The 25,118-nt window shown below is 41.8% G+C and overlaps 3 protein-coding genes across 7 annotated transcripts in view; 1 reads left to right on the top strand and 2 right to left on the bottom strand.

Moving 5' to 3' along the window:
* Positions 1-230: 230 nt before the first annotated feature.
* gdf6a (growth differentiation factor 6a) lies at positions 231-7,699 on the bottom strand. 2 transcript variants are annotated; one of them, XM_074654714.1, is made up of 2 exons: positions 7,067-7,699; positions 231-2,510 (listed from the first exon to the last, which is right to left on the bottom strand). In XM_074654714.1, exons 1-2 carry the CDS (start codon positions 7,425-7,427, stop codon positions 1,591-1,593), a joined length of 1,281 nt encoding a protein of 426 aa, XP_074510815.1. In that variant the 5' UTR covers positions 7,428-7,699; the 3' UTR covers positions 231-1,590. The 2 variants fall into 2 exon arrangements, with proteins under 2 accessions (XP_074510815.1, XP_074510814.1); XM_074654713.1 differs by having other exon boundaries at positions 231-2,573; positions 7,067-7,697.
* Positions 2,722-25,118, bottom strand: part of tent5aa (terminal nucleotidyltransferase 5Aa) — a 198,443-nt gene continuing 176,046 nt past the window's right edge. The window contains exon 3 of the transcript XR_012596404.1: positions 2,722-2,741. The gene's annotated coding sequence lies outside the window, so the exon portion shown is untranslated. The remainder of the gene's footprint in view (positions 2,742-25,118) is intronic.
* sybu (syntabulin (syntaxin-interacting)) lies at positions 10,356-24,752 on the top strand. 4 transcript variants are annotated; one of them, XM_074654710.1, is made up of 8 exons: positions 10,356-10,629; positions 16,584-16,630; positions 16,874-17,076; positions 18,202-18,402; positions 20,544-20,643; positions 20,768-20,920; positions 22,295-22,450; positions 22,939-24,752. In XM_074654710.1, the coding sequence occupies exons 2-8, from the start codon at positions 16,626-16,628 to the stop codon at positions 24,107-24,109; spliced, it is 1,989 nt and encodes a 662-aa protein (XP_074510811.1). In that variant the 5' UTR covers positions 10,356-10,629; positions 16,584-16,625; the 3' UTR covers positions 24,110-24,752. The 4 variants fall into 4 exon arrangements, with proteins under 4 accessions (XP_074510811.1, XP_074510810.1, XP_074510809.1 ...); XM_074654709.1 differs by having other exon boundaries at positions 10,410-10,629; positions 16,890-17,076; positions 18,256-18,402; XM_074654708.1 differs by having other exon boundaries at positions 10,410-10,629; positions 16,890-17,076.

Below are 25,118 nucleotides of genomic sequence, written 5' to 3'. Positions count from 1 at the left end.
GAAGACTTTAGAAATATAGGCTATAAAAAGTTATTCAGGCCTACATATATTTTTTATTTATTTATTTAATCCATTGACTAAAAAGACAAGTTCTTGGCCTCCTATTCCTTCATAAAGAAATACCATACCTTATTGATTTATGTGCTTTCTAGGGAAGCCATACTCTCTTAAAAACACTTAAAATGAATGAAATGAAAGCTAAAAATTAATCATCAGAAGTGCCAGACTGGTAGACTTTGTTTTGAATTTTATTTGTACAGTAATGGTGTGGAATATTATCCAGTAATATATGTATATAAATGATCTTATATATCATTGTAAAAGCTCTTTACACTCTAACTGAATGCACCTCAAAACTCAGATCCTATATGCAATTATGAGGTAGACATTAATAATGGTATTTTCCACCCTCTGCAAAAAACAACAACAATATCGAATACACCTTAAATTACTCTTATCAATGTAAGAAATATATGATTATCATGGAACTCTGTACATCACAAATAATAAAATAATTATAGAATAGAAATTATACCGATTTGAGTGCATTTTGTATATTTACAAAGAAATGCCGTTTTCCTCATTTCTTCATTCGTTGCACTTTGTAAAGTTTTCGACTGTACAAATATTTACAGCTCAAAAAAAATAATGAACAGCAGTGCATTCAAAGCTAATGTGCATTTAAATATCGTCTCGTTTGCGAGTCTTTTTTTCTCTTATATGTTCGTCATCAGAGAAGACAAACTCTCTCTCTGACTGACCGCGTGTCCTTGGCGCAGTCAGGTGTGGAAGTGCATTTCGTAAAGATGCAGACTTTTGAGCAAAAAGTTCGCCTCAGTAATGTGTGCTTTTTCTTTTTTACAACAGGGCCCCAGTCAGGCACAAGTCTGGTTTTGTGTCCTTTTCTGTCCACAAAGGCGCACGACGCCTCTCAACTGGTCTCCAGTAAGGCAAAAATCTCTTGAAGGCATTACCACCACCATCTTATCTCCTCTCCTCAGACCAGTCTCTGTGTGTGTGTGTGTGTGTGTGTGTGTGTGTGTGTGTGTGTTTGGTAGATTAGACATGCACCCCCTTTATTTGGAAAACGGGTACTTGCTCGGGCCTGTAATGACTCCAGCTGGACAGTGGCAATTACGGCCTGGATGCACATACCCAAAGGAGTCCGGCCTGGCAGGCAGGATCACACGGCAGAGCTGCAACAAAGCGCTGACAGGCAGAGCTCACTGTCCTCTGGCCTCGGCACGAACAGGTGCACAGCCTGACTCAACGGGTTCCCATCTCGCACCCTTGTGCCACATGGACGCATCTCACTCTCTGGGAAAAACAAAAGCCTGTTTGATGAGCGACGACTCGTTGCGTGGATGGGAATGAAGGCGTAACACGTTAAAGGCAGAGAGTGTGAATTATTGTGAGTCTGAATAAATAAGCAGAAATCGCCTTTGTGCGCATCCCTTTTAGAATAAAGACAAGGCGCGTCATGCGTCAAAGACCTGTGAGGACTTTATATCTTCAACCTGGGACCCATCAAGACTTCTCTTAGATTTGTTTCTGTCTTTTAAAAGTTTTTGTTGTAATGAATAAGGAGCGCTACCTGCACCCACACTGCTCCACCACCATGTCCTCGTACTGTTTGTACACCACGTTGTTGCCTGAGTCTATGTACAGGATGCTGATGGGGCTGAGTTTGGTGGGCACGCAGCAGCTGGGTGGGGTGCTGTTGGGGTCCATGGAGTTCATGAGAGTCTGTATGATGGCGTGGTTGGTCGGCTCCAGGTGCGACCGCAGGGGGAAGTCGCAGACCCCCTCGCAGTGGTACGCCTCGTAGTCCAGAGGAGCGATGATCCAGTCGTCCCAGCCCAGCTCTTTGAAATTCACGTGCAGCGCCTTTTTGCTGCACCTGGATTTGGATTTCTTCCCGTGTCTCTTCCCGTGCCGGTTGCTCAGCGCGGTTCTCCGTCTCCGCCGAGGCCCGTCTCCTCTAACCCCCCTCAGAGACACCCCATCCTCCTCATCCTCCTTCGCCTTCACAGCCTCCTCATCCTCCCCCACAGACCTTCGCGACTTGATCTTCTCCTTCATCTCGTTGAACAGGTTCTCCCTCTTCTTGGAGCGGGTGTAGGCCACCAGGATGGCCTTGTCCTGCTGGGACCGGCCGCTCCGGTCCAGCCCCAGCTGTCTCAGGTCCACCTCGGTGTCTGACTTGCGGAGAGTGACGCGGAGCTGGAGGCAGAGCTGGTTGCCCTGCTGATAGTGATGGGGATGATGATGATGATGATGGGGGTGATGATAATGGTGCTGGTGTGCTTTGAACATTTCCCACGCGTCCAAAACCTCCCAGCCGGCCTTGGTGGAGTCCAGCGGGTCCAGAGACCTGGAGTCCAGCAGCCTGTCGGAGCGGCATGGGTAAAGCTGGATGTCGTAGAGACCCGTCGTCTGCAGGGACGTCTGCACATCTCCGGGCCCTCTCCTCAAGATCCGCAATTCAGCCCCGACCAGCTCCTCTTTGTCTGAAAGGGTTGAGACATCAAACAGATACTTTTGTCTTCGCAGAGGAGAGTGCAAAAGATCGTCTGCAAGGATAAAAGAAGAAAATAATTGCAGTCAGATTCACTTAGGGTGTACAGTGTTCAGAGGGATGGAGGGAGGGAGGGGGGAGGGGGGAGCACATTCTCCCACAGAGGCCTTCTCTCTCTCTCTCTCTCTCTCTCTCTCTCCTCTCTCTCTCTCTCTCTCTCTCTCTCTCTCTCTCTCTCTCTCTCTCTCTCTCTCTCTCTTTTTCTTGTTTTTCAAATGTCCACCCTGAACCTGCCTGAAACAAACTGACATGTCCTCAGTTTGGAAAAGAATAAAAAGTTAACACCCCACGTTTATTATTGGTAAAAAAAAAAAAAAAACTTTGGTTATCTATTATACTTATAAATCCATTTGACCAGTACTTCCCACTAATTTACTTTGAATTGATTACATCTAACTGAATTATCCTGATAATAATATATTTGATCATGCTAAAGGCTAAATAAGGGTTAAGTTTAACAGAACCTGCAGGCTTCCTTCCTGAAATTGTAGTTCCCCAAGTTTCTTAATTTCATTTCATGCGAATTTGTTGCACATGAACAATTTCAAATGATATTATGATGCAAAGCAAACAATGTTCATGATATATATACAGGAAGTTTCGAATCTCACTTGTTCCAAAAGAAATGTATATATTATGGATATATCCACCTGTCATTATAGGGCTAAAATTCGTTTTTGCTATTGCAGTGACAATAATCCAGTAGATTCTGGCTAAAATGTAATGCCACGCCACTTGTAATCAAAACCAGCATGTTTTAATGAAAATAGCTCTGCTTTCATTTCACTTGATGACAGATTGATTATTAATTTCCAGCTCTTTGACAGAGTGGAAGTGAACTTTTCCTTCTTTACAGACTCAAAAGCTCTTAAATCTGAGAAGCAGTCAGAACATCACAAATGTGGTTAGTTTTCTTTTCTTTCTTTCATTTTTTTGAGAACTCTTGCAAAGAAAGAAAGAAAGCAAGAAAAAAAAACAAGGGGCCTAGTGATGTGAAGGCCCCTGGGTGCTGCCAGACACAACGAACCAAAGGCGACATACTGTACACTCAACTGAACAATACACAATTAATGCATTATTCCCTGCTGGAGACCCAGGAGGCCTGCAAATATCCCATCAATGAGACTGGAATATAACACTGTGGAACAATGCACGAAAAGGCGTTAGCTTATCTGCATTTAACTAACAAAGAAGTGTTTTATGTGTTATTTTACAAAATATATTTTGCATCAGAATGATTTAAGTTTAGCGTTTGTTATTCATATCAAGCTGCAGTTTACAGCCTAATAGACACATTGTGCACGTTTTCTTGGTTTTGCTCCAACAAAATCCACTATAACAAGTTATTTTGTGTCATATATTTATATTTTATTTCTTATGAACACCTGAAAAAATTTAGCAAATAGGAGTTAATGTTGTTTTATTTTTATTTCCTGCCGTTTTTATTTTTTCCTCGACATTTTGATTGAGTAAATGCACAATCCGGAGCAGAATTTATCAAGAAAATCGCATTAAATTCAAGAAAATTCTTAAAATAGGTTTATTTAGTTATTAGGATACGTGAAATCCTTTCTTTTAAATGTCACATTTTTCCACTTATTAAAAATACAAGGTTTTAAACCTAAAAGCGGAGTTGAATTGGTTGTTGAGATGAATGATGTGTGGTCTTCTCCTTCTTATAAAATAAAAGTTGCTTCGGTTGATCGTCTCTCGTCTATCTGAACGTCTAAAAAATAAATAAATGAATAAAAGTGACATGCCTACATCTAAACACCCCTGTGCTATAATTTGTAAAGCTTGTTCTAAAGAGATATATGAATCTAGTTGTCAGTTTCCCCCCGTGAACCCTGCCGAGTCAAACAGTAAAAGCAGATTGAAACCGTGTGCTCGTTTCAGTGACTTTGCGCGTATGGTCTGCATTAGGATCCTGCTTTTTTTTATAAGACCTCAAACAAATCGAATGCAAGTTCACCAAATAATTAACAGTTCTGAATTCCCAACTTCCTCATTAAAGCACTTCCCCTCTTATATTTCATCTCATCCTGCCAACGACAACATTCCCCTTAAAAAGCGCCTGCACGGACTGACTGACTGAACACACTGTTGGAATTATTGAGACATATTCGTGTTGACAGTTAAAAAAATTTAGAGAGTTTTCTTAATTTCATTATTATGTAAAAAGCCAATTTTTTCCATTACGCGTAAGATGCTTGACGGTGGATAATTGGGGGAGAGTGCGGTGGACTTTATTGCTCGGTTAAAACGGCATCCTGTGCACTTTTGTTTGACCTTGTTGCTTGTATTTGAACAAATGCAAAACATGTTTTTGTCATCTATGCCTCTGTTTAGAGAGAGAGAGAGAGAGAGAGAGAGAGAGAGAGAGAGAGAGAGAGAGAGAGAGAGAGAAAGAGAGAGAGAGAGAGAGAGAGAGAGAGAGGCCGGGCTGCACCATCTGCGCTTTAATGAGTTACCCCAAGTGCCAAAACTAATTTTCAGATTCGGGTTATTCTTTTCTGATCTTGCCTTTTCTGACCTCCAGGAAACACCCTGCCTGGTTTTATAAGAACATTTAATTTACCTACAAAAGTGAGAAAGCCAAAGAAGCCGTAGATCATAGGCGCACTCACTAAAACCTGTCTGTGCGTGGATGAATAATGCGTAAAAGACGTAAAACCTGTTACTTTACACTGCCTGCCCCCATGAGGATTTCTTTCCTGATGGTGGTGGTGATTTAAATAACGAAAACTCCCAGCTGAGGTCCGTTCTGCAGGTTAATGCAATGCAACACGTAGGGGATGCTGGGAGGAATCCCAAAAGAAACCAAGGCGCTTGAGCTGAAAGAACGGGAAGAAAAATAATTTTCCGTAATTAAAGTGGCGGTCGCAAAGGGAGGTTCCGCAGTAAAAAAAATAAATAAAAAAAATAAAAATACGAACCACTTCACAGCAAAGGAAGTGCTCTTTCATTTCCCCCCCCTCGTCGTTTTTTTGGTGATGTGCCCATCGTGGCCGAGCTGGGTCATTATGGAAGAATAGACAGTGTCTGATATGTTATGACATGAACACTCAATTAGATCACCGAGTTCAAATACTCCAATCAGCCGTTCGATGCCAAGCAGCTCTCAGAGGGTCCAGCTCGGGGTCAGAGCCAGTGACACATCACATCACGATCACAGGAGAGAGAGTGAGGCGTTTTTATATCAAATCACTTCACACTGCAAGAAATGGCCACACGGATGAGCCTCTCAGTTTTATATTCATTCTTTTTCTCTCTGAAAACGAGCAATTGTGGAGAGAGAACATCACTTATTTTAAATGCAGTTCGTTTTTTTGTTTTTTTTTAAGCAAAAGGTATCAAACCCTGTAATAAGTATTGTAAAAAAGTACATTTAATTGAACATTAGTCTTGAAAAAAAGTTGATTTGCACTAGGAATAATTGCAGTTGCACCTTGCCAAGTAGGCAGATAGCAGTAGGATTTAAGCAGCCGACTCTGGAGTAGTGATGAGGATATTTTTTACAGCGCGCAGTCTCGGAGTGTTCCAGACCGGAGGGAACGCAAACAAAGATAGCTTTTATTTCTCCTGCAAAGATTAACTCGGCTTATGTCCCCTTGTGCGCGCTGGATGTGTTTGTGTTTATCAGATTGTGTTTGTCCTCGCTGGCCAGTCCAATCACTTGGTTACACATGTTAACTGACCCAAACACCTGCTTCTCACACCGACAGTACGAGCCGCTCTGCCATGGCCCCCAGCTCCCTTTGTCAGCACAACTTGGACAAACTGGGCACCAGAAAGGCAACAGACAAGACTTTTTAATACGTGCCTGATTTGGGGGGGGTTTAACCTCAGTTTGTATTTGAAATGTTCGGATTTATTTCACGGTGTTTGTGTTTGGAGATCAATTTTAAAAAAATCGAAAATTAAACAACCACCGAGTGCTCTCATATAACTGAAAAAAGAGTTTCCCTGCATTCACGTGGAGGTTGGGAGCAGTGTAGTTTTGCTGCAGCCTGCACTGACAGTGATCTACAGCCTTCATTTAGAGAGCGCCTTAATTAGTGTTTTACTGTTGTGTTACCCAGGGGTTAATTTAAGTGTAATATAAATTAATACTCGGAAAAAGTGACATAATTCGGCGACTGTGCGGCAAATAATTCCGAATTGTGTGGTTACACAACTGCTCATGAACATCATATAATCCTGCAGCTTTCTAGACTTTTCTTTTATTTAACACTTATTCTTATGATTCATTGATATTTTGTGCGCGTAAAAGTGCATTTGCATATTATTTTTGCCTGATCTAAAACGTGCGTAAAAGTTGCTAAAAGTTTGTTTTTCTGTACCTCCTATGCATGACTGTATTTTTTAGAACACATTTTATTAAGATCTATACAAGAGGAGAATATTAGACCAGTCTGCTGAGGAAAAACTTTGCCACAGAATTATGCAAGAATGAGCTGATGGAGCTGGCAGCGGACTGAAACCAACCTGTTCCTCTGTCCACAAAACTTGTTATGGTGTTGGCAGATTTAGAGGAGCGGAAAAAGCTTGCGTTTAGTCCGAGCTTCTCTGCAGCCGAGTATGTCCTGTATATGGAGAGCATGTATTCATGCGGCACAATAGCGTCCTTTGGGTCTTCTTTGTGATGGCCCACGATAGGGTGCGTGGACGCGAAGATGTCTTTTAGGATTTTGGATGACCTTTGTCCGTCCCGATGAGAGATCCGGGCTCCTCTGTGTCTCCTCGGCGCAGAGGGAGAGATGATAGCAGCAGACTGGAAACACGGTATATTCCCAAGGAAAGCAAGGAGCAGGCCCAGATATAGCGTTACCAGTCGAGATGCGTCCATGGCTGGAAGAGTCACCGGGAGATGTCAAGAAACTCTCTATTTTCCGCTCAGTGGAGTTGGATTCGGGTGGCCGCCGGAGTTGGAGATGGTGTGCGCGCGTCAGGGTCGGAGATCTGCTACTTTTGCGCCCTCCAGTCGCACCAGAAGAAGTGCGTTTTGCGTTCTGGACTCCACACAAGAGCGGAGACTGTTGGGCCGAGGGAAACACGCCCACATGGTCGCTCAGTGCAGGGCTTCTCAAACTATTTCATGTCACAGACCTCCAAACAGACGCGCACTAGAGCCAACGGACCGACACAGACAAGAGAGTCCATGTGGGAAAGTTTTTGTTGGAGGAGGTTTAGTTGCCAAGTGTTCATCTACACTCTCTATAGATGATAATAATAGTTTATTTTATTTTGGATGACAATAACTCAAATTGCGATATCAAGTATTGAATCAAACAATGAAATTCAACTATTTTTGCAACAATTTTGTTCCTTCCTCAAACACTTATTTTAGACACAGGTTTAGACTAAAATGACATATTTCTGAGCAGCATATAGAGCTGTTGCTAAGTTTATAAAGTTGACCAAAGTAGATGTAGGTCCACACAATTTTCTGAAAAACTAAAATAGAGCTATAGTGCTCCTTATCACAAAGACTGAAAGCGTCCAAGGACACGTCAGATCAGATTAGATTAGATTTTACGCACAGATAGACTGAATACACAATTTGTGCACAAGGTGATCATAAAGCGGCGGCATTTTTTTAAGAAAAACATCGTACATTTTGATACTGAGTTTGACGCATTAATTAAAGGAATATTTTTGTAAATTCTATGAAATAAATAATATAACAAGGCAGATGAAATTTCAGTCGCCTATTTTCTTTTGTGTTGAGCCATCCGCTCAATGGCATTTGAAGAGAAGAGAATCAACTCCTCAGAAACAGAAACGTGGTTTGATAAACTGAGGACATTTAAATGTAACTAGAGGTGCGATCATAGTAAACATTTAGCCTTGATGTGCACTCATTCAAATGCACCAAACATGTTTAAATAACACTAGTGACCTCTAGTGGACATTGTCATTTATTACAACCCGACGTGTCCCCACATACAGAAACGAGGACAAATGCTGCATTCATGTCCTCTGGGAAAATCTGGCTGCATGACTCTGTGTTTAAGCAGCTTCAACTGTACAGTACAGGCCGGTGCTCACCCGTTCAAATGGGTTTAACCTCGTCCATTAGCCCTGATGAGATTTCATGCACGGACTTAAACGTCTGATTTTTGTCAATGAAACATGTCAATGTAATTCACAAATAGAAAACAATGAGTTGAGGGGTTGTCATCTCAAATGGTGAAAATAAGTAACTTAGTGAACATATAATATCCAACACTTCTGTACAGGCCAGAATTCACATTTCAGGAAGTCTGAGACACCATGCAGGGTTCATTGAAGAACAGTAGCCATTGAAAGAATAATCAAGTATGTTACCTGAATGCATCATTAGGGCAAGCAAGATGCACGTGCAATCAGCAGACAGTAATGTATTTGTACATTTGACCTCATCTAATTCCCAAACTGTGTCATAATGTGTTTAGTTACACATTAGTGTTTTATGACTCTTTAAGGTAGGCTTACTAAACCTCGCCATGTCAAATAATATTGTACCACATGCAGTCATTTGCCATATTACAGTCCTTTGCCATATTACAGTCCTTTGCCATATTACAGTCCTTTGCCACGTGTTAACATTATTTTGTCTGCTCTTTTTATCCGAACAATTGAAACAAGGCACAGTAATGCAGATCACTGAACAAAGAAAGGTGAATGGAATTTGTAAAAACATTTTAAAGTTTATTTGCAACATAACAAATAATGACAGACATGGGTTTTAGACTGGCATGGAGGGCTGTGTCACTTGCTTTAGGCCTAAAAAAATAATAAGTTGAGAGTTGCAGTGATCCAGCTCATAGTGATGGGGATCTTTATGTCAATCCATATTTAGTTATGTTAACCTGCAGCCCACTGTGTGACATTTGTGTGACATTATCTTGTCAGCCAGCAGAGGGCCTCAGTGATAAGAAGAAAAACTGCTGCCCATAAGTCACATGCTAACAATTGATTCAGTACCACCCAGTGCCCAGAGCTTCTTCACAACCCAATCTGACACACTTGAAGTGATGGACGCCTGAACAAGCGAAGACACAACTTTAATGTGTGGCCTACAGGTTATTTCATAGAGATACATGGCACCATAATATAGGCTACAATGACTGTCATTAGGGCACTAATTTCCCTACTAGATTCAGTGGTGCAGTTGTCCAGGCAAACACAATGATTTAAGGCAAACATGATGTTTTTCCATTACAGGACCTGTAAGTGTCACCGTGATTAATTAGCATTTAAAGCGCAGGTGCTGATTGCGAATCTAAACGGCTGTAAATGTGGACAGGGGCAGCGCCCACCTCCTGGTTTCAGCACCATGGAGAGCAAACTCTCCCTCACACTGAGAGGAAGTCCACACACAGACCTGTACACACAGACCTGTGTGTGTTGAACATATGCTAGGCCTCTATGTCATGTTGTGCATTTTCTAGTTGGCATCCTTTATAATGTGACCCATCAACAACATAGCCTTGATGAAATATTAAATGCCACAAATCCATGCAAGAGCATGTTTGGATAAATATTCTAAAATATAAAATAAATTCATATCATATTAGAATAGGCATCTATGAATAATGTATCTGTGTCATGTGTTAAAATGGCATTTAGATTTACATCATACGTTGACAGGCATGTCATAAATATGTTGATCATAATGCCAGATCCTCATGTAAACATGTCAGTACATATAGCCTATCATACGTCAGCCTGTCTATAGCTGTATGATGGAGGGCAGTGAGTGGTTAAGTAATGCCTCACGCGTTATGTAACACACTTGGGATGGTAGTCATATTGTGCATGCACTGTGTCAGTGGTCTCGCTTTTCGTCCAATCGTGTGTGTCCTCCTCAGTGTGCACACAGCTCTCTCCTCCACCCGACATCCAAACAGCAAAGCAGAGCGGAGCGGAGCAGAGCAGAGCAGAGCGGAGGCTGGCACCGCCGGAGCAACACCACCACCAGCAGCACCAACAGCACCGGAACGACCCTTTGTGCTTCACCGACTGACGCGCATCCTTCTGAGAGAAACCACCATCATCACATCCAGGTAAGCATTTAATTTACTGTCCTTTCACGAAAAAATCATTTCAAACCAATCCATTATTACCGTTAGGTTAAAACAAATCAACTATTCAGGGAGCAGGTGGGCTGAGGAGAGGAGGAGCTGTTTACAAGTTCAGTCTTTTGTCGAATCATCCAAATGTTCGCACACATCATCAACATACATGTTTTTGGGTGAAATGTGGACACATGAGATCTGAAGTTGGATGTTAAAATCACCATTGGTTACATCCTATATCGTACTTTGCCTTTTATTCTAGAGTCATCTCCCTGAGAAAAAGAAAACAACATTCCCAGCATCTGTGTGGGGGCGCCAGATGAAACAAAACAAAACCCCATCGCTGCATACAACATGATAGAATATAAAACAAGCTATTTGAAGGCAGTGTGGGAGAAGATGCTGACATTGTTAGGGGCTACCAGGACACGAAAATTGCACATAAGCCTTTATAAACAATGGAAATGGCTCTGAGGTGAGATGTGGAAAACAAAGGCAGGCATGTAGACATGTAAACACATGGGAGGGTCTTTTCAATGGTTAGAGCAGTGGCTCTATTTGATGGTTGGTATTCTAAAAAAATGTTCCACTTAGTTTATTGTGATAATTTTGTGTATTTTTAAAAGGTTTTAGCATCATAAAGGTCCTATGTGGAACCATTTTGTGCAACTATACAGAGAATGATTCTATAGAGTTTGTCATAGCAGTCAGCTGTGTTTTTGGTACAAGCCTAATAAACAACTTCTGGACTATCAGGAAACCATTTTATCAATATGCTTTATGCTCCCTGGAATGATTACTGAAAGTGAAAGTGATTACTCAGTCATGACATCATGCAATGATGACGCAGTCTCTTTAAGGGTTGATGAGCTCAGAGCAAGTGATGCAAATGAGGTGCTGCTCAAAAAGGAATGAAATCTTTCCATTTCCAGAGTAAGATTACACCTTTCAAAACTGTACAACAATCTGTCGCTTAGGAGTTCATCAAATGTCGTCATGATGAACTTACACAACCTAAAGCCTTAAAAATCACTAACAATCAACAGAACAAATGGAGGAAGTGCATCATGGGGTTAATATCAAAACAGCATCCCATTATTCCATGTGCATGATTAACATTAGAAAGCACATAGACTGGGGTGGATTAGGGGAATTTATCATTCACGCCCACGCCATGCTGTTTTGAAAATAGACCATCTGGATAAGGGAAATAGCTTCAGTGGAGGCTTAAGGACTTGTTTACCAGTCCATGTACGCATGATCACAGCATCCCACTGACAGCGTTTATCCAAGTCATCCTTTCCCAGTAGGCCTACATCTATTTCCTAAATCAGGGCACTCTTGTGTTTGGATGAGTAGTTAGGAGTGATTGTGTATTGCCTATGCAGGTAGTTTGGAGCAGTTCGTCATGCTTAAGAGAGCTTAAAATCCTGTGTTTGCAACTTAGATAATGCTTAGCCTGTCTCCCAGTGGGTAGCCAATCAACATTGTCTGGAGTCAAGCAGAGGATCCGGGTGCAGAACTGAATGAATAATCCTTCTTTACAGGAGCTAGTTCAGGACAAGTGTTAACACAATGGAAACAGGCAAAATGTCACCACAGCTAAGATGAAAAAAAAATCGAATTATGGTAACTAACTTCAGGCAGCAGAACATGCATGGGCAGGCGTCTGTATCCAAATACCTTACAGGGTTTCAGGTTACAAGCTGACACTAGTGAGTGACTATCAGCATATTATTTTATCCAGGCACTGGAACAAATAACATGATATGATTCCTTTTAAAATTATTTGGCTCGAGGACGCTACAGTCTCTCTGACTCGTTATTTTTCATGTTTTGATGCCACCGCCCTCCTGCATTTCCTTCATAATAAGGCTGCTAATTGCATGAATTTATAAGTCACTTTTTAAGATGGAAAAACACCCCTCAACCACACCCTATTTATTGAATTATTTCTCCCCCTATTCATTCAACTCAGATCTTATTTGTTTTCTATCACTTTACTACTGCACATAATCATTCCAGGCTCATTGGAAGATTTCTTTTAACACCCACCATCATGGCTTTATAACCCTGTTGTCTTCAGCATTAGTCTCTTTTCTGTGGTCATCTATGAAAATCTGTTTAAAGAAAAGGTAAATATTCCATATAAATTCCAAAATATACCATAATACTAAGCTACAAACAGCTGAAATGAAAGTCAGTAGTACTTGTATAAGTATATACAGAAGCTCCCTAAGCTCTCACACACACTGACTCAAGGACACAGTGTTCATTCAGTCTGAGAAAAATGTTGTACAGCTGAATGGCGAACACCCCCACACCACCTAGGCACACTCTACATATTTTCTCAGTGAAGGACAGCGTCTGCAGGATGAGCAGCAGAAGCCTACACTCTGTGCAGATTTATACATAATTGGTCCCATCTAGCTGGAGTCGTTCGTGCAGCGCTTTCCCCTCGGTTGCTAAGACTGTTGCTAGGGCACGGCTCTGGTTGCTCTGCCCTGCTTGGTGCCTATGATCTGATTCTGCCGTGCCAGTACGCCAGGGCAGCTGTGCAATGCTACAGTGTGATGATGCTGTGGATGCCTGATATTAAAAACTGTAGGCAAGGTGGTGTAGGCCACCCAGAACGCAAATCTATTTTTTGAGTCAGATAAAAGGAGGTTTGAGTTTGATTCCCACGAGTCTCTGCTCTATTTTTGCAATCCTCTTTGTGCCTCGGTGGTTTGAAGAAAGAGGATTTTGCATGAGTCTGGGCTGCTTGTACAGGGAACGTGGCTTATATTGGGTCAAGTGGTGATATCATTCTGTTATTGATGGGGGATTGTTTGAGGAAGCCAAATGATCAAAGCAAAATGTAAGAAATAGTGTACCATCTGGATGAAGCGAGGGAAGACAGGTTCAGGTTCACTGATGCGACAGCAGCACACAAGCCTTGGGGTCAATTACATCATTCCCAATGCAAAAAAAGGAGAAAAAACACGTGTATACCTTACGCAACTGACCCCCTTAGGCAACGAGAAGAAATCAACAGGCGTGAGGAAGTGAAGTGATTGTATAAAGTTTATTCGAGCGTTAGAGAAATTCTGCATTATTTAGCTTTAAAGCATCAATAAAATATGTTTCTTCCTTGTTTAAATGTGCATGTGTAGAAGGAAAAGTTTTGACAAGAGTTAATTTCTACTTTTGTCTCAACTTGTGACCTTTTTTTTGTAAAGAGGATATACTGTAATATCGGTCCATCATCTATTATATCTCAATGCTAGAAGCACTTTGTGGCTCTTGGCAGGCCGCCCCACAACTTTGGCACAGAAGGCTGATGAGGAGAGTTAGCGTAGTTTTGCTTAGCAGAGTGATATACTGAAGTTGGGCACCTTTCATCTATTAGTGTGCTTCATCGGATCATCTTAATCCAAGATGACTTTGAAGAAAAGACAGAATTTGAAAAGAGTAGTACCAATCTTTCTTCTTTATAGCTATATATGTGTAGACATCTGAACTCTCTACTCATTTGAAACCACAGATGAGTTAATAGAGTTGTTTTTAATCTATTTGTTTCATAAATTTGCATTTGTCTTCTCGCTTATACTGATTTTAGCCACACTAGCATGGCTCTATGTCAATGTTTGGTCTGAAAAATTTCACAACTGTCAGGTGCATTGCCATACAATTTTGTACAGACCTTCATGGTCCCCAGAGGACGAATCCTAAAGACTTTGGTGATCCCCTGACTTTTTCTCTATAGTGCCACCATGAGGTTGACATTTGTGATTCAGAATGAAATAGCTCAACAACTTTTGGATGGATCGATATGAAATGTTGTACCAACATGCATGGTCCCCAGACAATGTATCCTCATGAGTTTTGAGATCCCCTGACTTTTCCTGTAGTGCCACCACAAGGTTGACATTTTTGTTATTTATTGAAATATCTCAACAACTGTTGGATCTCGGGCCATCTTTGGGTCAGACTTACTTTCTTTTTATCCAATACTTTGGTTTATGACCAAATACATGCTAAGCTAATGACAATCTTACCAGCATCAGCTGTTTGCTGATGAGCAATGATATCATGCTTACACGCTAAGCTAAAAATGTTAAACATATACCTGCTAGAAAGAAGTAACAAAGCAGGGGACTCACGGATAGAGGGTCAGCTGACGCTGCTGATGGCTTCTAACTGAAACACATTTGTTTTTTTGCCCACAATAAACAAAAAAAGACCCTTTATCTGTGAGTGCCGGTGCTTTGTTTCTTCTGTCCTTGCCACTACCGTGCGCTACTACTGTTCAAGATTTGGATCTGTGCTTGCTGCCACTTCCCAATACTTGCTAAATGTCAGCATAGTAGTATTATCACTGCAAGCATGTAAGCAAGCAGACTAGCAGGCATTTACAGTTTTTCTCGATTGTTTACACACATTTTCTGAAAGCATGCCTCATACTCTCAGAACTCTACACACAAATCAAAAAACACACACACAATGGGCAAAACCCCTCAATTCTCCTGCAAAATTAAACTTTACATTCAAAACAATGTTATTTCTTCTCAAAATGGTATTTTGTTTTCAAATGACACACACAAACCATCATATGAATAGACATTTATAAGAACCAGTTGAACACTGATGTGCTCAATGTAAAACACTATGATGAATGGAAAACACTTCTTCTCCATTCATCATAATGACTTAGGCCCTTTTTTTGTTCAGTGTTACACTTACTACAGACAGTACATACATAAGTGTGTTGTAAAATATTTTAGAATATTGTTTTTATACTCAGAACACACAAATACACGGTAACAAATATATTTTATTTTCCCCACAAAAACAATGTACACAGTGTACATCCCAACCAACACAAAGTTGCACATACAGTGGTCTACATACAAAACAACAGAAGAATTTACTGTATAAAGTTACAGTAAAAAAAACTATGCTGCATCCTCTCTTCTGTTTCGGTCTGGCCACAGCACCTCATCCACATCACAAGCAATGTTTTCCCTGGCCAAGCAGCGGGGGAAATATCGCTTAGCATGTCGAATCCAGCCATGAAAAGCATCAACTGATTGCTAATTGTAACACTGTGTGACAGGTGTTTGCCCATGTGATGAGTCAGTGTGCATAGTAGGGCAATTGACTTTAGAATTTTGAATGACAGTGTGTTCCTTGTGAAAACGAGATTTTCTTCATGAAAATTGTGCCAAATGCAGAGAATTGTGTGTAGTGTTCTGAAAAAAGTGTGTTTTAGAACTGCAATTTGAGTGTAAAGCAGGAATTGTGCTTGTAGTTTAGCAGAATTGGTTCAGGGGGTTGGTGCATGAGTTACATGTTGTGGTCATTGTGTGTCAAGTACCAGTATTTGTGTGTAAACAATTGAGAAAAACTGTAACTCAAAGCACCGCTGTGCTTAAGCCACTAGCATTGCTATAGACTCTGGTCTTGTTATCTCATATATTTACACCTATTTATTCGATTTTGCTGTTAAATCCACTTGCCTTAATTTGACTGTTAAAAGACTTTACAATTTTTTATTTAAAAGGACTGTTTATTTTTAGAGTTGACCTGTAGAATTTGTTTCATAAGGTCAAAATTCAGTGTGTGTTGGTGGCTCTGGGCTTCTTGTGCCATCTGTACCAGACAGGATATGTGTGTGTGTGTGTGTGTGTGTGTGTGTGTGTGTGTGTGTGTGTGTGTGTGTGTGTGTGTGTGCGTGCGTGCGCGTGCGTGCGTGCGTGCGTGCGTGCGTGTGTGTGTGTGTGTGTGTGTGTGTGTGTGTGTGTGTGTGTGTGTGGTGGGTGGGATTTAGTGGCGTAACAGAGTTCAGACAGAGGGCCCTTGTTTGTAAAGGGTTTGAGCGCCACGTCGAAACGCTGCCTCATACACAGACCACAGAAAAAATGACTTACCTGATTTTTCTCCTCTTCTTCATTTAACAGAGGACAACGCTGAGTGAAGCACAATGGGACCGTTCCAAGAATATGAGGTGAGACTTATCATTGCTTCTGGTTACTGGTGATGGATTTCTGCATGTTGAATGAGTCTTTTCCAAAAGTAAGTTTTTAAGCAATGCAGTAAAGAAAAAGATGGATTAAAATGTGACCTTACAGTTATCATCAAAAGGCAAACATCCAAAAATCTTTTATGAATTTGAAAATACTGCCATCTTGAAAAAGAAGAAATGCTGAGTTAAGGTGGGTGGCTGCGTCCCTGCCTGCGGCTCTGACAGATGTTGCTTCGAACAGGAAAAGAAGACACCTGAGAAAGGAAGTCCCCGCAGCCGCATCCCACGTTTGGTCCTCCATCCCTTCCGGCCAAAGGACAAAGGTTCGCCTCTGTCTGACTCACCTTTTTCAGAGGAGGAGGGGAAGGAGTGTGACGTCAGCTCAGACCACTCCAAAAGGACCATCAGCACCAACAGCTATTGCTCTGGTAAGAAGTTCAGCTCTAGTCTGAGGACACATGAGTTATTGTCTGAATTTACAGGCTGTCAGGTGTCAGATTGTATTGGTTGGTCGGGTAAACGTTAAATCCTTACTGTATGAAAGCAGTGGTGGCAGGTATTCAGATCCTTTACTTAAGTAAAAGTATCGATACCACAGTGTGAAAATACTCAAGTATAAGTAAAAGTCATGCATTAAAATCCTACTTGCAGTGTTATCAGCAAAAATGTGATTAAAGTATCAAAAGTTCAAGTGCTTATTCTGCCGAAGGGCACTTTTTAGAGTGTTTATCATCTATGCATTAATATGTGAGCTCCATTTTAATGGTAGCTGATCAAGGTGGAGCTGATTTGAACTGTTTTATATGATGATCATATTGTGTTTATTCCCTAAAATAAGTGAAAAAATCTGACAGTCAAACTAGATTGTTTCAACTGACAGAAATAAACTTGTTTCCTCTTTAGAAACAAGTGTGACAATCTTGAAAGAATGCAGAATAAGTGAACAATGCTTTAGATTCAAAAGAAATGTCACCTTGTTCTAAAAAATTCATACAGCTCTTGTTGTGGTGGCAGATTTTTTCACTTTATGGACACAAATTACTCAGTAAAATTACGATTTTTGCAGTGTTTGCACTATGTAAAATGTTAATCTGCAAAGTAATCAGTATCAATGTAGTATAGAGTAAAAAAGTACAATAGTTCCCTCAGCAATGTGATTATAAGTATTGTTAATTACCTCAAAATTGAACATCAGTACTTGCGTAAATGTACTTAGTTACTTTCCTGCATTCTGGATTATACAATCTCAAACAGAAAATGTCGTATGTTTCTTTTATGTTCACCTAAATTGGCCTCCTTAACAAACAGAGCAAATGAAAGACAAGGACTACACTCCATAAAATGCCTGTGTGTGTTATGTGTACAGAGTGTAAAACACCACACAACGTGCACTTGACAACAACTTTCTGAACTCTGAGAAAGCTGTCACGCTATCTGTCAGATAACACCCAGTCTGAACCTTGAGCTCTGACTGACTGCCTGCCTGTGTGTTCGCTGCCTGCCCCGCGCTGCCTGTTCTTGGCTATTACTGTCTGTGTGCCTGTCTACAATAGATGACACCGGCTGCCCCACTAGTCAGTCTGTGTCCCCCTCCAAAACCCCGTCAGGCTCAGAGCAGAGTGCCCACGGCTCACCGATACTCCCCGAGCGCAAGACCAAAGTGAAGAGGGTGAGGGTGATGGCCGAGTGGAGCGGCGAACCACGGAGCGCCCCGAGGCACAAGAGGGAGCTGAGGTCGGCCATGAAAGCCAGAGGTAAAGAGGAAGACACAGATAAAGATAAAAACATGGAAATGTTTTTCAGAAAAGCTAAATGTGGATCAACGACATTTGAAATTATGATCTGATCCTTTAAAATAATCTGATTTGTGTGTTATCTTTTACATGCACAGAATTATACACAGCACACAGCATGTATATATACTGTACTTCTGCATGCCAGTGGTTCCCCAAAGACCAAAGTACAATAACTGTATATTTGTCACATGTCAGCAGCAGATTTCCCTGGTATGTTAACTTGAACAAACACTGGCTGGGAAGCAGCTGCTTGCCTAAAAGGAGAATAATAACTGGAGTGAATTGTCATCTGTGCATCTATGCTCTCTTAACATCATATTTTAGAAACAGTGCACTCCAGACTTTATCCCAAAATCTCCCCACTTTTAATCTGAAGGAGGAGAGAGAGAGAGAGAACTGCTTGATCATGAGTCAAAATGAGGAAGAAAGCTGATTGGTTGAGGAAAAGGTTTGGGAGCTTAGCCAATTAGGCTGATTAGCAGGAGGTTAGTACACTAGTTGAATGTGCACAGACCATCAGTCGACTCACAAAGTGGTGGAGGATCACTTGAAGTTTTGAATTATTTTGTTTGTCACAGTCATCACTGTACACAGTAATATGGTTTTGTTTGATGGTAAAAGATGCTACTCAGGTACGGCTTTGAATTTCATCTTTGATCATTTCAAAAAGAATATTTAGTGACCAGTTTTATCTGCTTAAACAATTAAGATGGAGATGTTCTTGGCTGTGTCTGTCATATGACATTTGAAGAGATTGTGTTACACGCAATGAGTGGATGTTATTGGCTAATTCTCCAGCGTTAATGGCATTTGCAGTCTGTATGTCCTCTTCTAACTCACGTTAGTCTAACAAAGGGTATGGATTATGGGGAGTAGCCCATCTCAAAGCTTTTGTATGTTTCAGGCTGTGTTATCTAGTTGGTCCCTCCATCAGGGAGACATGATGGAAGTCCTGCTTACAGAAACTGTAACATGATACTCCTGTTTCATTCTCCTAACAGACGTTAGATGGTGTTTATTAAAGGCTGGTATTAACAAACAGGAAAATTGGACCCATTTGCGATAACAGAAAAAGAGTGTATTTGTGTTTATGTTAAGCTGAATGTTGAGGCTTAATGTGAGACTATAGATTTTTCTGAACAGTAACTGAGAGTGAGTGGAATGGGACAACAAACACTATAATGTCTAAATATGCTGTTAAAGTAGCACAAGTAAACTGACAGCAAACTGACTCAATATAAATTTGCCCTCATTAGCTAATGTTTGTTCATTAGCCATCAGCAGCAGCTAAAACCTTGAGTGTGTTGAATTGAGCAAGGGTGTTTAATTTCTTATGAATTCAACTTTTCATTTAAGGTGAGACAGCCCAGGCAAAAACATTGTTTTTCATGCAGTCATCACTTTTGAGTTTTTGTGCTATTTTGCTTCCAAAAAACCCATTTAGGTGGTTATTTTACTGGACTTTCTCTATTTGTGTCTGTAGAGTTCTCCTAAATTCACCAGAAGTTATCATTAGATAATGCCTCATGGTGCTGGGCAATATGGCCAAAATCTTCTCTCCCGATATAGGTCATTTAATATCTTGATAATGCTATACTGTATATCATGTTTTCTGGTAATTCAGTAAATAAATAGTCTATATGAAATAACCACATGGTAAAACCTATTATTGTATACTCATGTGTTAATCAAATACTTGACAAATGAAAAGTATTTTTTCATTTTTTAAGAACTTGAGTGAATGAACATAGCAGTTTTGAGTGGAATTTTATATAGAGAAAAAAATAGATGAATATAGGCCTAGCCAAATCGTTTTGATGATACATATCATCATATTGCCTAGCCCTAATGCCTCTTTTGCATATTTAGACAGAAAATTTCAGAAAATCTTTTAATGCAAGAAAACAATTGCTTTAATTTAAGTAATCAACTTGGGAAGTTTCATATTCATATCCATTGGTTAAATTGTTCCCCTATTCACCTGGGGTGTCTCCCCTTAAAGAGGAAGATTGTATAACTGGTATATCACCTTTCAAAAATGATAGTGTCTCGCTTTAAGTCTGCTTTAAGTGCTAAAACACTGATGCTTCTCCCTGCAGGTAGCGAGGCTGACTTCAGCTCCTCCAGCAGCTCAGGCAGCCTAAAGACCAGGGAGAGCCTCGCCTCCATTTCAGCTGGAAAGAGAGCTCCTTCACGCAGGTATAAGGTTCATATATTTGTATCCTCAGTATGGTTTGCTGGGGTCACTACGAGACTAAGGCAGTTATTTTACTTTGGAGTTAACAAGTCAATTATTTTTTTTTTAATGCTTTCTTTTATGAAGTCGCGGCTCCCACATCAGACCGGTCCCAGTGTTCAAACCGGCTGGGAGCCCTACAGCCAACCGCGATGCAGAGCTCTACGCTCCCTACAGGACTCCTCCAAGAGTTGAATCCTCAACCAACAGCAGCAGCTGCAACTCCAGCCCCACCTCCAGGTACCAAACATGGCGTTCATATCATGCATAATAATCACCGAAAAAAGATTGTGGCTTTTAAAGTTGAGGGATTAAAAATTGTGACACCCCCTGGTCATGTCTAACCTTTCCACATTTCTCCTCTTGGCTTCATTTCAAATCCAACCTTCCCTGCTTGAGGGGGAAAACAAGATTTTTGAGACTTTGAGAGATTTGGACTGTGGCTCAGGCTCATGCGCAGCATAACGATGAGTGAATGAGTGGGTGGCTGGATTAAGCTCAGACTGTTTTATCATTTCCTCTCTTGCAGTCGTCTGGGATTATATTGGTCATGATTTGGCTGTGGTTGGGATTAATGAGGATTTAATATAGCAAATGTCTGAATACGGTACCCAGACAGTGACCCTACAGACAGCATCCAATTCGTAACAGGATTAGAGTGAATGCACCTTGGTTTGGAGGAGAGAACAGGGTCATAAATATTTCAGAATTGGTATGTGAACTGAATAGCCTGAAGTGTTTGAGACCACCATGGATTTCTGACATGGTGCCGCAGGCTCTGTATTACTTTGAAGGTTTACTTCTTAGGTTTGTTGGCAGCTCAGCCCTGCATACGGTTTCACCTAAAAATCCTCTCTCAGTAGTATAAATGACAAACATTCAACCCACAGCCTTTTGAGCTTTTATGCAGTGGCAGAATCTGCCCTCTTTATCTCATGTTTACAGCTTCCATAAATGCATTATAACCCTCCACTCTTGTCACTTTAGGACACCTTGCTGTCAGCTTTCCTAAGAGTCATGTGACATCTTTTCCTCTGCTATGCTACCTTCTCCTGGGCTGTTTCTATTTCTGGCAGGGATGCAGAGCGCTTGCATCTAAGCCTGAAGTATCCCAGGTTGCTAGGATATTGTGCTAGTGAGGGGGGGCTTACATGCTGCTTTGCATATTGTCCAAATCCACCCACTCATCCTCTACCGAAAAAAACACAAACCCTTTTATCAGTTCTCTTTGAGCATGATAAAACACTGATCATAGGACATGGAAAGGGCATTTGAATGCTAATGCAATTAGCTTCTAGATTAACGTTTTTTTTCCAGTAAGGTGATTTCTTTCCTTGCCGACTGTGCTTGCATTTAGATAAACCGGCATTTTAGGGTTTTTTGCCTTTAGTCTACATGCCAGTAATCCTGTGTCAGACAGTAATTCCAGGCTTCAGAGAGCATCTGCCCTGACAGCACTCTCTCAGCCAGACAAATTACCGTCTGCAGGGAGCGATTTTACTCTTAAGCGTCAAATTGGTTGGTTTTCTGCTGTTGCTTCTAAATGTCTGGAAACGATGGTTCTAAGATAAACTTGGCCTTTAACCAACATAATTGTCTCTCTCTAACCTACAGAAGAGCGAGCCTGGGCCGCTACCACTCCTGCGGAGACAATCATGGCATCAGACCCCCGAACCCAGAGCAGTATCTCACCCCCCTACAGCAGAAGGAAGTGGCCATCAGACACCTGAAGACCAAACTGATGGAGTCTGAGAACACCGTCCATGACAGGTTAGTTCAGATTTAGCAGCACAGATGCTCCTGATTGTATCTGTAACGTTTTATGGTTTCAAAGAAAGATGATAGTGGTCATATCAGGGGGGAAAATGAAGTACGCTTCTACAACATAGGGAGCAGATCCTCTTCCCACAGTCCGCTGTGTTGCACCGGCATGTTTCTACAGTAGCCCAGCACGGACAAATCAAACTCTGGCTCTAGCGAGAGCCTTTCACATTTTTACGTTACCTAAAGGCCACCGTAGTTCTCTGACACGCTTGTGAAACTGCGGTAATGGTGAGCCACAGAGTACAAATTGTGGGACCGCCAGCCGCCGTTTGACATCCGTTGGATGTCCCTTCCCATCTATCGGCGGGAAGGGAGGATAGAGTGGATAGTGGGTATTCAGTTGGTTGCAATCTGCAACCACACCGTTATATGCCACCAAATCCTACACACTGTCCCTTTAGGTAACTCTGGACCTTTTCTTCCCTCTTTATTAGAGAGACAGAGGTTGAGGAGCTTAAGGCCCAGCTCGGCAGAATGAGGGAAGACTGGATTGAAGAGGAGTGTCACCGGGTGGAGGCTCAGCTGTCCCTCAAAGAGGCTCGCAAAGAAATCAAGCAGCTGCGTCAGGTGGTGGAAACGATGAAGAGCAGCCTGATGGAGAAGGATAAGGGAATACAGAAGTATTTCATCGACATCAACATCCAAAACAGGAAGTTGGAGTCCTTGCTGCAAAGCATGGAGGTTGCCCAGAGCGGCACCAACCTCCAAGACGAAAACACCCTGGACTTCATGTGTGACAGCCCCAATAACGGTGAGAAGAAGATGGTGGGGGAGGAAGAGGGTGGGATGGAGCTGGGAACCCAAGGGGCTGAGGCGATGGCGGACAGCGGGCTGCTGGTAAACGATGAGATGGCCAACAGAGCGGACATTTTGGAGCAGGTCTTCATGTCCACTGCGATGGATTTTAGTCAGGACTGTAGTGGCAAGCTGACAGAGCCTGGGCCTGGGGTGTCTGTGCTGACAGATGAGGAACGGTTGATTGATGAATCTACTGCACCCCCACCAGCTCTACCAAACACAGTTTCCACCACCATCACCATCTCCTCCCAGCAGAACACAGAAGATAAAGGAATCCAGACTGACATAATGCCCATGTCTCCAGACCTGCAGACTCTGCTCCTCCAGCTGCTCAAGTTCCAGGGGGCAACGGCGGGGGAAACGGCACTGTCAGCCTCCAGCAGTCTTCTGGGTCTCCCAAACCTGCCCACCTCCACTTCTACCACCACCAATCTCCCTGACCCAACACCTGCCCCGCCCAGCCCCGCTGCCCCCGAGAGCCCCGACACCTCCACCGATTCCGGCATGTGCTGCTCGGAACCCGCAGAGAGCCAACGGTTCATGGAGGAGCTGGATTTTTGTGTCGGCGAGGACGAACCTCGTCGGTCAACGGGACTGGATGTGGTCGGCAAGCGCTACTGGAGCAACAGCTTCCTGGTGGATCTGGTCGCAGTGGCAGCCCCTGTGCTGCCCACGGTGGCCTGGCTATACTCACGACACGGTGTGGATGGAAGCGCTCCGGTGTACAACATTGCTGCTCTCATCAGGGGCTGTTGCATCATGGGATTGCACTCTCTTCGTCACGTCACTCACAGGCCGGATGCATAAAGGCTTCCACCTGCATGCACACGCCTAACCTTGAACTAAAAGCACTTAAGCATCTTTTCAAAAAGTATTTGTGAGATTTGTTGCGTATTTGTTGAACACTCGATATCAATGCAGTTATTTTGGTTCCAACACTGTTACTTTGCACTGTACAGTTACCATGAGGTTGAAACTAAATGGTGACATGAGAGGGATTATTTATAAAGGGGGTTATTTATGTATTAATTTATCATTTACATGTATAAACTGATCATCTGGGTAGATGGTTGTGTTATCATCGTCCTGTGGTGTCCCTAGTTGTCCTTGTTTAAAAAAGTTAGGATGAGAGTTTTAGGAGGGGAAAGATTGAATGTTAAGTTTCTGTTTGATGGGTTTGAAAATTCAACTGTTTTGAGTTATTGTTCAAGAAGAGACCTTCAGCCAAAGCTTTAATGTGAGTTCACTGTTATTGTTTTGTGAAAAAGTATATATATTTTTTTCCTCCCTGGGAGTAGAGCTTTATTCGGTACAGCCTGTGTATTGTTCATAGAAATAAGTTGATGCTTCAAAGCAATTGACACTTGTTATGTGCCTGAGCTATGTGCAATACCAGTGGTTTACATCAAATGTCCTTGTATCTTTATTATTAAAGCATGATAAAATTCTAGCCATGTGTTGTGAGGCTTTTTTTGGTGCGACAAGTATGTAACGGAGGAGGAAAAATGACTAAACGGGGACAAATTGTTAAAAGTTTGTCTTATGTAAGACGTAAGTGCTAGCAAAGACTTGGAGAGCCCAAGTTTCTTCATTTGCACAAGATGTTCATATAAATTAATAAAGAGGGAAAATATCGAGTCTGAAGCCAAGTGCAACCAAGCAGTGTTCTCATGACAGCTTGGCTTACGTAAAAGCTTTCCCGGCTTGTATTTTCAGATGTCCCTTGAGTGGTGGAGCTGACAATGTGAAGTGCATTAGATCCACTTAACTCGGATCTCTAAGAAGCTGTAAAATGTCATCCGTGCCCTTATACTGG

Source organism: Sebastes fasciatus, chromosome 12, assembly GCF_043250625.1.
Source record: "Sebastes fasciatus isolate fSebFas1 chromosome 12, fSebFas1.pri, whole genome shotgun sequence".
Classification (NCBI taxonomy): domain Eukaryota; kingdom Metazoa; phylum Chordata; class Actinopteri; order Perciformes; family Sebastidae; genus Sebastes; species Sebastes fasciatus.
This window is presented reverse-complemented; position numbering and strand designations above follow the sequence as displayed.